Genomic DNA, 15215 nt, shown 5'->3' with positions numbered 1-15215 from the left:
CCTTGATAACCGTATCTTTACTTGTATACATTTTTAACATAGCAGAACACAATAAATGACAACCGTAAATGTTCACAGCAATAACGTGTACTTATAAGCTGACCCTCACTGTCCCTACTCACACGTTACCAGTCCTTTACTCCAGAAGGATGTGACCCCGTCGCAGGCCTGTCTGTCTTTGCAGGAAGACGTCCCAGCCAAAGAAAACAGGAACAGCAGACTTCGCTGAAAGGAAGGAATACTTCGGCCTCTCGCCAGAGGTCCCGCTTACAGTCTCTCTGATCCGGGTAGCAGCTCTTGTGGATTCCCTTGTGTAGTCCACACTCCAGTAGCGGGGAGTGTAACAGCTGAATCCTTCAGCAGTGGGGAAGCTGGGGAAAGCTCTGAGGAAAAGATGTCAGATAACAGCAGCCACGTTGAGAGTATCCTCTAAGGCACACACGAGGACCTGCACACCGTCCTGGTTCTTTTCACAGACTCTCTCAGACTCTCCGCGCGCTTTTTCCTGCTTCTCACTCTGGTCACGTGACTCTCTAGGGCGGGACACAGGAGACTCCGTCTTTTTCTCTGTCATCACACCCCGCACAGGTGCAACCTCTGGCCACAAGGTGGCAACACCATCCTGCGTAATCATTTCTGTCACAGGCTCTATCTCAATTATCACAGAACAGCCAGAGCCAGCCAGCTCACTACATATGGATAGTGGATAGCTTATGATTTTGGCAATAACCCTGTATATACTGTATAGCATGTATGTCCTAATGAACCAAACAGTTTGCAAACAAGTCTGAGGTTTATGAAGTTTGCTTCTAGTTTTGGGAAGTATTTTTAATATGTGTTAAAGAAAGGACATATAAAGAGCTCAACTTGAGTCCTGGACCATGATTAAGTTCTTGCAGTATGATAAATGTGGGCATGGGTAGTTTGGACCTGGGTAACAGAGAATCAAGATATGAAGAGAAGAAATCTATGGGGCGAGGATGATTATGTAATGACTAGGTTTAGAGAGTCATGATTTCATTATTTTCCAATGACAGTAATGACCTATGTATTATTTTATTCAGAAAAGGCAAGGACAAGTTGGATGAATGATACAGTCATGGCCAAAAGTTTGGAGACTGACACAAATTTTGTTTTCCACAAAGTTTGCTGCTTCAGTGTTTTTAAATCTTTTAGTCAGATGTTTCTATGGTTACTGAAGTACAGTTATAAGTATTTCATAAGTTTTAAAACTTTTACAGACAAATACATCAAGTTTTTGCAAAGTCTCAATATTTAGAGAGTTGTACCTCATTTTTTAGGACTGCTGCAATTCACCCTGACATGCTGGATGGATATCAGCTTCTGGGCCCAACCCTGATTGATGGCAACCCTGATTTCTCTCTGCTACCAATTAATGGGTATCTTGTGGTAGTTGGCATAAAATTTCACTTATTTAGTTACAGCGTGTCCTGATAGTGACTGACTCTCTTAGACCTCCTTCAACTGTTTTATAACTTTCTCCTTTATATTGAAAATATCATGAACGCGACAGCACATGCACATAGTAGAGAACTCTAACGCTGAGATTTTAAGACAACTAAAGCAGGAAATCCAATAAGTGTTCCTGTGATGAAATCAGGGTCTTGGACACTAGTTTATTCTGCCCTCAGATGGGCTAGAAGCACATAGCAAGCAATTAGTGTATACTTATGACTTAGAGGGATTGTCTGTGTTTTCATAAAGTTCCGTATCTGCAGCAAATGTGATAAGAATAAATAATAACTATAACTCCAAATCTAGTTGTTCTGTTTACTTTCTTGCAGCAATAACACACTAATCATGAACACATGACTGCTGCAGCAAATCACTGGCCCCAGTAATGACATCTACCTGTGTGGATCACGATTACTGAGGTCAATGATTGGCTGTTGCAAATCATCACTCTGCAAGCTGAGACGAGCAATTGGGGATTTAAAACAGTCATGTTTTTTTGCTGCAGTTTGAGAATCTTTTTAGACGATCACTAAAGGGAATATTAGGCTGTGTGCCCACGATGCGTTTTTCAAGCGTTTACGCTGCAGAATTTCCGCACGTAAACGCTTGGGAAACGCTTGGTAAACCTTCCCCCATGGTCCCCTATGCAATTCCGCACTTTCAATGCCCATGCTGCGGATTTTTCCACAGCGTTTATGCTGCGCTCAAAAATCCGCAGCATGTCCATTAATTTTGTGGAAGCGCTGCGTTTTCACCGCCATTGACTTGCATTAGAACGCGCCAATTCAGCAAGACTGCATCTGTACTTGCGCAATTGGCGCGTTCTAATGTGCGGATGATACCCGGGTGTGGAGGACAGGAGAGTCTCCTCCACACCCAGGTACCATAAAATAAAGAATAAAATATAAAATAAAGATGATATTCACCTTCCGACGGCCCCCGGACTACTTCTCTTCGTTTGCTGACAGATCGCGCAGGACTGAAGGACCTGCGCTGACGTCACAGTCATGTGACGGCAGGTCTTTTCAGTACCGCGATCTGATGGCAGTCAGCACAGGAGCACAGCAAGTCTCGGGGGCCATCGGAATGTAAGTATTAGTTTATTTTTTTATTTTTAACCACTCTCTCGGGTCACACCCGGGAAAGCGCTTGTTAATCCGAAATGCCAGTGAATAACGCTTCATTTCCGCAAGTCCCTGGCAGGAAAACGCATGTACAATCCGCATGCGTTTTTTTCTGCCAGGGAGATGCAGAAACGCTCAGGAAAAAATCCTGAGCATTTCTGCTTCGTGGGCACATAGCCTTAAATACAGTAAAAAAAAAGTGTTTTTAAAAATATGAATAAAATTAAAAAAACTACGGTTCAAATCACCCCCCTTTTGCCCCATTAAAGATAAAATAATTGAAAAAAAAGACAAAACACATATTTGCTATTGCTTCGTTCGTAAAAGTCTGATATATCAAAATATAAAATGGATTAATCCAATCGGTAAATGACGGAATGAAAAAATAAATCGAAACGCCAGAATTACATATTTTTGTCCGCTGAAACATTGCTATAAAATGCAATAAGAGGCAATCAAAACATCATGTCTACCCCAAAATGGCATCAATAAAAACGTCAGCTCAGGGTGCAAAAAATGAGCCATCACATAGCACCATATCTCAAAAAATAAAAATATTATAACACAAGAAAATGTTTTTTTTTACGAATTTAAAAAACTATGCGTGTTTGGAATCAGCATATTCATACAGACCTGGAAAATCATATTGCCAGGTCAGTTTTTCCATGCACATGGTAAATGAAAAATCTAAAAAACAATTGTGAAATTGCACTTTTTTTGCAATTTCAACACACTTGGAGTTTGTTTCCTGCTTTTAGGTATATCACATAATAAAATGAATGGTGACATTCAAAAATGCAACTTGTAATGCAAAAATCAAGCTCTCATATGGCTATATTGACAGAAAAATAAAAAAGTTATGGCTCTTGGAAAAAGGAGAGAAAAAAAACAAACGAAAAAACAGAAAATGGCTCGGTGTTGAAGAGGTTAATGTATTAGTAATGAAAAAAAATTATCAACAGACAATGAACTGTTGTTTAAATCATGTGTTTGTGTTAAATGTAATTTTTTTAATGGAATTGCTTTTATTTTTTTTCTTTAAAGAACCTATCAGCACAATTTTGTAATTTAAAGACATGGCTGCAATGGCGCTATAATACAGATTAAATTGATATCTTTGGTGAAGAAATCCGCTTTGTGGTGCTTCTTTAATCACTGAAGTTTTGTACTAATTAATTTTCGGTGCACAGGGGCCGGACTGTGCACTGGGTCTTTTGCCTGTCTGCGATTCCTCCACCTGCCTCCGGTCTTTCTAGAACAGGTCACTACTTTTTCAGTGACCTCCATCATGTTTTTGAAATCTCCTCTTCATATAGATGAGTCAGGTGGAGGGAATCACAGACAGGGAGGAGAAGACTCCGTGCACACAAATCTAATTAGCAGAAAACTTCAAATGATGATTAAAGAAGAACAACATAGCGGATTTATTCACTAAAGGTATCAATTTAATTAGTATTACAGCCATGTCTTTACTGTACATAACAAAATCATGCTGACAGGTTCTCTTTAACCCCTTTACCCCCCGAGGGGAGTTTGCACATTAATGACCGGGCCAATTTTTACAATTCTGACCAGTCACTTTATGAGGTAATAACTCTGGAACACTTCAACGGATCCCACTGATTCTGAGATTGTTTTTTCATGACATATTGTACTTCATGATATTGCTAAAATTTCTCAGATATGACTTGCATTTATTTGTGAAAAAAATCAGAAATTTTGAGAAAATTTTAAAAATTTTGCAATTTTCAAACTTTGAATTTTTTTTCATGCCCTTAAATCAGAGAGATAAGTCACACAAAATAGTTAATAAATAACATTTCCCACAAGTATACTTTACATCAGCACAATTTTGGACCAAACATTTTTTTTTGTTAGGAAGTTATAAGGGTTAAAAGCTGTTTCTCATTTTTTGAGCAAAATTTACAAAAACATTTTTTAGGGACCACATCACATTTGAAGTGACTTTGAGGGCCTTTATGACAGAAAATAGCCAAAAGTTACACCATTCTAAAAACTGCTCCCCCCAAGGTACTCAAAATCACATTCAAGAAGTTTATTAACCCTTCAGGTGCTTCACAGGAATTTTTGGGATGTGGAAGAAAAAATGATAATTTTAACTAACTAATGATAAAATTTAACTTTTTTTCACAAAAATGTTACTTTAGACCGCAATTTTTTTATTTTTGCAAGGGTATCAGGAAAAATTGGACCCCAAAATTTGCTGTGCAATTCCTCCTGAGCATGCCAATACCCCATATGTGGGGAAAAACACTGTTTGGACACAAGGCAGGGTTTGAAAGGGAAGGAGTATCATTTGACTTTTTGAATGTAAAATTTGCTTGAATAATTAGCGGACGCCATGCTCACAGAAGTTTATAACATTGAGCCGTAAAAATAAGATTTTCACATTTTTCCCACAAAAATGTTTTTCAGCCTCCAATTTTGCATTTTCATAAAGGTAAGAGGAAAAATTGCACCATGCAATTTGTTGTGAAATTTCTCCTGAGTAAGTCAATACCCCATATGTGGGGGAAAAAACTCTGGGCGCACGGCAGGGTTCAGAAGGGAAGGAGCGCCATTTGACTTTTTGAATGTAAAATTTGCTTGAATAATTAGAGGATGCCATGTTGCATTTGGGGAGCCCCTAATGTGCCTAAACAGTGGAGCGCCCCCCCAAGTGACACCATTTTGGAAACTATACCCCTCAAGGAATTTCTCTAGATGTGTGGTGAGCACCCTGAACCCCCAGGTGCTTCAGAGAAGTTTATAACGTAGAGCCGTGAAAACTTTTTCCACAAAAATGATCTTTTAGCCCCAAATTTTTAATTTTCACAAGGGTAAGAGGAGAAAATGGACTTTAAAAACTGTTATGCAATTTCTCCTGAGTACACCGATACCCCATATGTGGGGAAAATACACTGTTTGGGTACTCGTCAGGATTCAGAAGGGAAGGAGCACTGTGTGACTTTTTGAACGCAAAATTGGCTGGAATCGAGAGCGGACGCCATATTGTGTTTGGAGAGCCCCTGATGCGCCTAAACAGTGGAAACCCCCAACAAGTGACCCCATTTTGGAAACTACACCCCTCAAGGATTTTATCAAGGGGTATAATGAACATTTTGAACCCAGAGGTATGACACAGAATTTGATAACATTAGGTCATCATATTGAATAAATTGTCATTAGTCTTGAGCGCAAGTGTTCGCTACTTGAGTTTGCATCGGGTACTCGGGTATGCACCAAGTATTGCAGGTGCTCAAGTGACATGCTCGAGTCCCCGCCCGCATGTTTCATGGTTATTTGACACTCAAAAAAAAAACATGCGGGGATCCCTTGTGCATGACAGGCAATCCCCGTGAGTTTTTTTTTCTGTATAACAGCTGCAAAACATATGGAGTGGAGAATTGAGTATGTCACTCTAGCACCACATACTCGGTGCATATCCGAGCACCCGATGCAAACTCAAGTAGTGAGCACTTGAGCTCAACACTAGTCCCCATATCGTCGTTATCCTTTTTCTTTACTTCTGAAAAAATCCCAACCCCAACACAACCCCAACCCTAGCACAACCCTAACTCTAAACCTAGCCCAACCCTAACCCTAGCCCAACCCTAACCCTAGCACAACCCTAACCCTAGCACTACCCTAACCCTAGCACAACCCTAACCCTAGAGTTTATTTTTTACACCTTTACTCGTGCGGTATAAGTGATTAGATGACTTTATTCTTTGGGTCAGTGCGATTACAGCGATACCAGATTCATATCGTGTTTTTATGACTGACAGCTGTCACACACTAAAAAACTCTTTTTTTTTGCAAAGACTAGTTTTTGCATCGCCATATTTTGAGAGCTATAATTTTCCATATTTCGGCCGACAGAGTCATGTGATGGCTTGTTTTTTGCGGGACAAGTTGACGTTTTTATGGGTACCATTTTCGGGCACATGACATTTTTTGATCGCTTTCTGTTTCTGAGGCAGAATAAACAAAAAACAACAATTCAGGAATTGTTTTTTTTTATGCCGTTCCATGTGTCGTAAAAAATGATAAGGCAGCATTATACTTTGGGTCAGTACGATTAGAGCGGTACCACTACCCCTTGACAAAGGCTCGTTTGCCGAAACGCGCGTTGGGGTTGGTACGTGGGTGGTGGTGACTGCCGGGCTGCTAATTACAAGTAACTATTCACAATATGTGTGCAAAGTGCACGGTGTACACAGGAACTATATATATACTATTTCTATGATATTATAATAGCTAGTGTGTTATGTTACATTCCACCATTACATATCTGGTTACCCTTAGGAGTCCTAATGACTTTTCATAGGACCATGGGGAGATCGTTTCCACCAGGTGTGTCATTTTAATACGCATTGCAGTTTTTGTTTATGTCTAGTCACCAATCTACCTGTATGTATTTTGGATAATAAAGTTTATATATTTTGATAAAATCAATTTTTTGAATCATCATTTTTAGCCCTTTAGGTCTTCCCGTTTTAGCGGTACCACGTTTATATAGTTTTTTTATGTTTTGACGGTTTTACACAATAGAAACTATTTTATAGAAAAAATATTTGTTTTGCATTGCTTTATTCTGAGAGCTGTAACTTTTATTTTTTGGCTGATGGAGCTGTATGGCGGCTTGTTTTTTGCGGGACAAGATGACGTTTTCAGCTGTACCATTTTTATTTACAATTGTCTTTTTGATTGCGTTCCATTTTTTGTTCGGCGGTATGATGATAAAGCATTGTTTTTTGTTTTGCTTTTCTTTTTCTTATTTTACCGTGTTCACTAAAGGGGTTAACTAGTGGGACAGTTTTATAGGTCAGATCGTTATGGACGCGGTGATACTAAATATGTGTTCTTTTATTTTTTTATTTTTTTCATTATAATATTTATTTATGGGTACAGTATATTTTTATTTTTTTGGATTATTTTTATAATTTTTTTTTCACTTTCTGAGACTTTTTTTTTAACTTTTACACTTTGTCCCACTATGGGACTTTCATTTTTTGAAGTCTGATCGCTTGCACAGCATAAGGATAAAGCATCATCCCCTATGCTGTGTAGGCAGTCAGCCCCTGCACACACAAGCTAGGTGTGCACTGAGCACGATTTACCTATCTTGCTGATGCCTGGTGACCCGGATGTCGACATCACGACATTGGGTCACCATGGCAACTGTCCGAACCCGGCATACACAGTGCGGGATGCCGGATAGAAGTAAGAGGGGGGCGCTCTCATCGCTGCTTGCCCCGGAAATGCTGCGATTGACTTTCGATTGCAGTATTTCGGGGGTTAATGTGCTGGGAGCGGTGCGGGACTGCTTCAGCGTCAGTAATTTCCACAATACTTTACAGACATCATCATAACTTACCTATTGGGGCTCACAATCTAAATTTCCTATCAGTATATCTTTGGAGTGTGGGAGGAAACCAAAGAACCCGGAAGAAACCCACGCAAACATGGGGAGAACATACAAACTCCTTGCACATATTGTCCTTGATGGGATAGGTATGAATCTAACATATCCCCAGTTGCCAGTGTGAAAATTGCCAGGTTTCTATTTTTTTTATACAGATTGTGATATGAAATAAAAAATCAATTTCCAAAATGATTTAAAAATACATTTAAAGGGAACCTGTCACCAGAAAAACACTATTAACCTGCAGATATGCAGTTAATCTGCAGGTTAATAGCATTACTAACCTGCCCGGCACCCGCACTTAGCCAAATGCTGCGGGGAGAAAATCAACTTTAATCCTCACACAGCGTTCTGGTTTCAGTTACGGGGGTGGCGTCGGTTTAGTCACCCGCTCTGAAAATACAGAGCAATGGATGTAGCCGCACCCCAGGCCCCAAAGCAGAGGGAGTGTCAGTCAGGGCCAGGGGCGCGATTACAGCCATTGCTCTGTATTCTCAGACCGGTGACTGAACCAGCGCCGCCCCCAAGACTGAAACCTGAATGCTGCAGGGGATTAAAATTGATTTTCTCCCCATAGTGTTCGGTTAAGTGCGGGGGCCGGGCAGGTTAGTAACGTTATTAACCAGCAGATTAACCCCATATCTGCTGGTTCATAGCGTTTTTCTGGTGAGAGGTTCCCTTTAACATGAAAAATGGATTTAAAAAATAGGTCATGTTCTAATGACATGCTCCCTTTAGACTTTGAACTCAAGAATAAAACAATACAAAAATAATTTAACTTTATGTTTATGCAGGGGATATAGAGTTCTGTTTCTTAAAATCAGAGCTCTATCCTTTCCAAAAATAAACTATATAATGAATTATCACAGAATAATGGACCTAAAGACATGGTGTTAAAATGGGGTATGTCTGGCTTCTCCATAGATTCACAAATGCGAGTCCACTGCTAAATAAGTCTATTATCTATGCATAAAATAAGTTCTTCAAATGTTTGGATCTTTCTCTAAAAACGTTTTTTAATTTCATATTTTATTTACATCTTTTCTTTTACAGGGTCCTCAGTGCTGTTCGGACCTGGCCATATCTTATCACTATGTTGATGCTGAGCTCATGTACACCTTGGAGTATTTTACCTACCATCTAAGGCCATATGGATATCAGTTTCGTTTCCAGCCACCATTATCAGAACAGTTCAGACAACAAGATCCCAGTGCAAATACCACTGAAAAAGCAATTTCTTCTTCAGCACAACCACAGACCACAGCTCCAAAATAGTGAACGCAAGATGTATAAAAACTAGCATAGGAAAATATGGAGCACCTATATAGAGCATCCAATCAGATTTTGGCTCAAAGACGGTGCTGTTTTTCCACATCCAGCGCCTTTTTCTGCCTTTCTTCCAGCAACTGTTTGAAAAGCTGTGAGCTCGCTAATGGGAACTTATAATCATATACTGTACTTTACTGTGATTATGTTTTTGTCCACAACCAGAAGTTCCTACATGGTTTATGATCTCTCAAATGTAATGTTCGACAAATAGTTACCTACCACAGTCATATCATAACAGCATTTTACCTGTAAGGAAAAGTAACCCACCACTATCATTTATAAATAATGTCTTAATGTATAAATCTTCCACATTGCTGATCAGGATTTTTTTCTTTATAGATCTTTGTCGATCAAAAGGGTTGTCTCCAACCCCTTCATAAATGTTAAAGTGCCCCACATAAAAAAAAACACGTACTCACTTTATGATCTGACACTGTTCCAGTAATATCAGTGCTGTGTTTCCTGGCAGTGATGTGACATTGTTATCTAATGTGAGAGCTGCAGCCAATCGGCAGCCTGTGATTGGTTGCTGCTGTCATCTGACAATGTAATTTGACTCACTTTATTGGAGATATCACCAAACGTGCGGGAATGAAAAATCCTCGATGGTATAAAATGAAGGTTTTTATTACACCAACGCGTTTCGACTTTTCAAGGTGATGTGAATCTATATAGAAGAAGATAGAACACAGTAGTGTCCTGTGTAAGAGACAACATAGGACTTGTACTCTAAATGCAAAGCGAAGAGCAGCTGTTCTGAGAAAAACAGATGAGCACAAATCAGCTCACTGGCTCGACCATGAGTCCCAGTGGCAGCTAAACCAGCTGCAGGTATGACTGCCCTGTCACTGAGATATCAGATATACAGACAAATGCTGTCAATAAATTCAATATACCAAAACGCATAAGCTTTATTTTCATGATCCTAAAGAACTTGAATTATACTAGAGGTACTAATTTGCTATTGACACTATTAAAAGGGTTGTACGATCACAATATCATTGCTCGGGGTCTGACTCCCTGCTCCCCCACAATTTTATGAACTCTGGCAGCACAGAGCAGCTCCATATCAGCTTAAAATATCAACTTATTCAGTGTCTGCGCTTCTTTCCCCAAATTCTTATGCAACGCCCTGACTCTACCTGTATATCCCCAAAAAAACTTTTCAATTTCTCCCGTGGTGTATTTTAATCGGGTCTGTCCAGTCCAATAGGCGTGACTTCGGAGTCTCCACTCCTCCCCCTGGCTGCTGCTCGCCGTCCTTGACTTTGATGACGCCTCCTCTGTCATCCTCATCGCCATGAGAAATCTTGCACCTGTGCAGACAAATCACATCTCACGCCTGCGCCGTATGCTTTGCCCAACTGTGAGCAAAGCCAAAAAACAGAAGTGCGCATGTGCTGGCATGTCTTTCTGGCTCACATACCAGAAGGATTTCGTGGCCATTGCTGTGCGCATGAGCACTTCTGTTTTTCGGCTTTGCCCACAATTGGGCAAAGCATTCTGTGGAGGCGCGAGACATGATTTGTCTGCCCAGATATAAGATTTCTCACGGTGATGAGGATGATGCAAGAGGCATCATCAACGTCAAGGACAGTGAGTGGCAGCCGGGGGGAGGAGTGAAGAGTCCGAAGCCACACCCATCGGACCGGATGGACCAGATTTGAATACAACGTGGGAGAAATTAAAAAGGTTTTTCAGGGGTATACAGGGGAAGTCAGGGAGCTACATAAGGGGAAAGCAGTGCAGACGCTGAATAAGTTGATATTTTAAGCTAATATGTGACAAATTTGGTGACAGGTTCCCTTTAAAGATGGCACAAACGGAAAAAAATAATATGGCACGAACAAAAAGCAAGTGCAAAACATACAAAATTAGGCTAAAAAAATGGCACAAAAGCCTTACAGTGTGAATTTATCATTATTCAGGTCGGATATGGATGGAACACTTTTTATACGATTTTACATACAGTCATGGCCAAAAGTATTGAGAATGAGACAAATAGTAATTTTTCCAAAGTTTACTGCTTCATTTTTTGTAATGACAATTTGCATATACTCCTGAATGTCAAAGAGTGATGAGCTTAACAGCAATTACTGTACTTGCAAAGTCAATATTTGCCCAGAAAATGAACTTTATCCCCCAAAACACATTTCAACATCATTGCAGTCCTGCCTTAAAAGGAGCAGCTAACATCGTTTTAGTGATTGATCCATTAACACAGGTGTGGGTGTTGATGAGGACAGGGCTGGGGATCAATCAGTCATGATTAAGTAAGAATGACATCACTGGACACTTTAAAAGGAGGCTGGTTCTTAGTATCATTGTTTCTCTTCAGTTAACCATGGTTATCTCTAAAGAAACACGTGCAGCCATCATTGCACTGCACAAAAATGGCCTAACAGGGAAGAGTATCGCAGCTACAAAGATTGCACCTCAGTCAACAATCTATCGCATCATCAAGAACTTCAAGGAGAGAGCTTCCATTGTTGTCAAAAAGGCTCCAGGGCGCCCAAGAAAGACCAGCAAGCGCCAGGACCGTATCTTAAAACTGTTTCAGCTGCGGGATCGGACTACCAGCAGTGCCGAGCTTGCTCAGGAATGGCAGCAGGCTGGTGTGAGTGCTTCTGCACGCACTGTGAGGTGGAGACTCTTTGAGCAAGGGCTGGTTTCAAGGAGGGCAGCAAAGAAGCCACTTCTCTCCAGAAAAAACATCAGGGACCGACTGATATTCTGCAAAAGGTACAGGGAGTGGACTGCTGAGGACCGGGGCAAAGTCATTTTCTCTGATGAATCCCCTTTTCGATTGTTTTGGACATCTGGAAAACAGCTTATTCGGAGAAGAAGAGGTGAGCGCTACCACCAGTCTTGTCTCATGCCAACTGTAAAGCATCCTGAAACCATTCATGTGTGGGGTTGCTTCTCAGCCAAGGGAATCGGCTCACTCACAGTCTTGCCTAAAAACACAGCCATGAATAAAGAATGGTACCAGAATGTCCTCCAAGAGCAACTTCTCCCAACCGTCCAAGAGCAGTTTGGCGCCCAACAATGCCTTTTCCAGCATGATGGAGCACCTTGCTATAAAGCAAAGGTGATAACTAAATGGCTCATGGAACAAAACATAGAGATTTTGGGTCCATGGCCTGGAAACTCCCCAGATCTTAATCCCATTGAGAACTTGTGGTCAATCATCAAAAGACGGGTGGACAAACAAAAACCAACAAATTCTGGCAAAATGCAAGCATTGATTATGCAAGAATGGACTGTTATCAGTCAGGATTTGGTCCAAAAGTTGATTGAGAGCATGCCAGGGAGAATTACAGAGGTCTTGAAGAAGAAGGGGCAACACTGCAAATATTGACTTGCTGCATTAACTCATTCTGTCAATATAACCTATTGGTACTCATAATATGATTGCAATTATATTTCTGTATGTGATATAAACATCAGACAAACATTAATAAAAACCAGAGGCCAGCAGATCATGTGAAAATATAATTTTGGTGTCATTCTCAAAACTTTTGGCCATGACTGTACACAAACCATAGAATCTCTGTAGGTGATGTTGTTTTTTTCATATTAGACTAATCTCCAATCATTCTATCTAAAAACTGTCTTCGTTGTTTGTTATTCTTGCTATGCAGGAACTAAAAGTACAAAGGGCCTACAAATACCTCAATGAATATATTTGAATATAAAATAAAAATGTAGTATATTCTTGAATGATATACATTTTTCAAGCACTGTTTTTAAAAATTTTGCTTATAGAATTGCTCTAAATTATTAAAGAAAAAAATGTATGTATGTTCTGTAGTCATAGTTGCTTTCTTGGACTATTTATTTTTTAATTAGCTTTTCAAACAAAACAAGTTAGTAAGAAAATAAGGTCTTGAAGAATGCCATAGAGACCCACGTTCAAGATTATTCCTATATCATCTCTTCGGATGGATCTAAACATCCTCCAATGTTTCCACATTCGTCACTGCAGAGAGATAATTACATTACCAGCGCACTACAGCAAAACACAGGTGGACAGGAAAGGGACAACTAGTCTCAGCAATCTTACAGCTAAACAGACAAACAATGGCATAATTCTGCTGTAGCCGTGGTAGCCTAGGGATAGGAACAGAGGTTGCAGCAGTATGTACAGACACAGACGTGACAGTTTTGCCCAAAATTTAATTTATATAAAACATCCCAAAATTTTCCAATTTTTTTTTATAAAATACTTAGCACAGTTTTCACCTTCAAAAAAATATACCCCAATTAATTTTGTTTTTCTTACTTTTGTCTCATTCAGTACCATTTCTAATCTGTGTTATTGTGAACAAACTGCTGTGAAATGTCACATTCCAAAACCTCTTGCACCCAATCAGTCTACACTTCACAGTCTCACATTACTGTCAGTCGGTATCTTTCCCCTCAAGAAGCCAGATATAATGTTCTTAGTATGATAATTAGATAATATTTGTGCCATAGAGTTTTGAACAGTGAAGACAAAGTGTCATCAAGAGTTTCCCATATGATAATTGTGTTTTATCACAAGTTGCAATCTCTGAGTTTAGGTGAACATCTATCTGACCTTTGATGGCCAGAGAATGAGGATCTTCTAAGTTGTAGAACATATCACGCCAACACAATGATGTCATAAAATCAGAGTTGTGTCACTCTATGTGTTGAGATGATATTCTTGTTTTCACTGTTGCTAAATTTCCCACTATTTCAGGTTAGAAGGTAACTCCACCAAAATACATAATTCTCCTATTATCTTTGTAGCGCTTTCTAGTTTTACTGGTGAAACAGGTTTAACGTTTAATCCGTCCATTAGGTATAGATGTGTCATTGAAAGGTTAAAGTTGTTTCATGTACAAATAAAGCAAACACTAGCTCAAAAGTGCTTTGTCTCCTAATGGAGATGAGGACAGAATACAATGGCACAGTGAGATCTCGGGTGCTGAAGCTGTAAAATTAAATTCAACATGCTTTTATTTTACGTAGTACTGCAAAAATAAGAAAATCTAAGCTAAAAATTTGTAAATGTCTATAAGGCCATGGCCCCACTATCAGTATTCGATCAGTATTTTTCTCAGGAGTGGGAGCCAAAACCAGGTGAGGAACAATCAGAGAAAAGGTATAATAGAAACTAGTCACCAATTCTACATTTATCACCCACTCCTGGTTTTGGCTCCCACTCCTGAGAAAAAATACAGACGAATACTGATAGTGGGGCTAGGGCCTAAGAGAGGAATACACCACAGCCTTTCATCGGAGGTATATGTAGCTAGTGGATATACAAAATAGAGGGCAAGTGTTATGTGAACAGGACCTTCTTCTGTTAGACATATGCATGGCAATACAGAAATACTGCACTGTATCCGACCAAGGACAACATTTGCAAGGAGTTTGTATGTTCTCCCCATGTTTGCGTGAGTTCCCTCTGGGTACTCCAGTTTTCTCCCACACTCCAAAGACATACTGATAGGGAAACTAGATTGTGAGCCCCAATGGAGACCGCAATGCTAATGTTTGTAAAGTGCTGTCGAATTAATAGCACTATATAAACGAGTAAAATAAAAATAAATTAAATAAATATTACGGAAGAAATTAATAGATTTCATGCTCAAGTTTCCTAGAGAAATTTTAAAAAGTGCATAAAAAATAGTTAAACCATTCACCCCCAAACCTGTTTTCAACTTCATGACTAGGCCAAATTTTTAAATTCTGACCAACATCACTTTAAAAGGTAATAACTCTGGAACACTTCAACAAATCCCAGTAATTCTGAAAATGTTTTTTCGAGACAAATTGTACTTCATGGTAGTGGTAAATTTAGGTATATATTATTTGCATTTATTTAT

At 39.6% G+C, this 15215-nt stretch overlaps 1 protein-coding gene across 2 annotated transcripts in view; it reads left to right on the top strand.

Annotated features, from left to right (window-relative positions):
* The window catches only part of LOC141250834 (glycoprotein-N-acetylgalactosamine 3-beta-galactosyltransferase 1-A-like), an 88192-nt gene extending 77706 nt beyond the window's left edge, over positions 1-10486 (top strand). For both annotated transcript variants that reach the window (XM_073670121.1, XM_073670117.1), the window contains one exon: positions 9082-10486. In XM_073670121.1, the coding sequence (XP_073526222.1) occupies positions 9082-9303 (222 nt within the window). In that variant the 3' untranslated portion in view covers positions 9304-10486. The remainder of the gene's footprint in view (positions 1-9081) is intronic.
* Positions 10487-15215: the final 4729 nt, after the last annotated feature.

This window comes from Phyllobates terribilis, unplaced genomic scaffold, assembly GCF_046119375.1.
Source record: "Phyllobates terribilis strain yellow unplaced genomic scaffold, ASM4611937v1 Scaffold_2__4_contigs__length_985480577, whole genome shotgun sequence".
NCBI classification, from domain to species: Eukaryota; Metazoa; Chordata; class Amphibia; order Anura; family Dendrobatidae; genus Phyllobates; species Phyllobates terribilis.
This window is presented reverse-complemented; position numbering and strand designations above follow the sequence as displayed.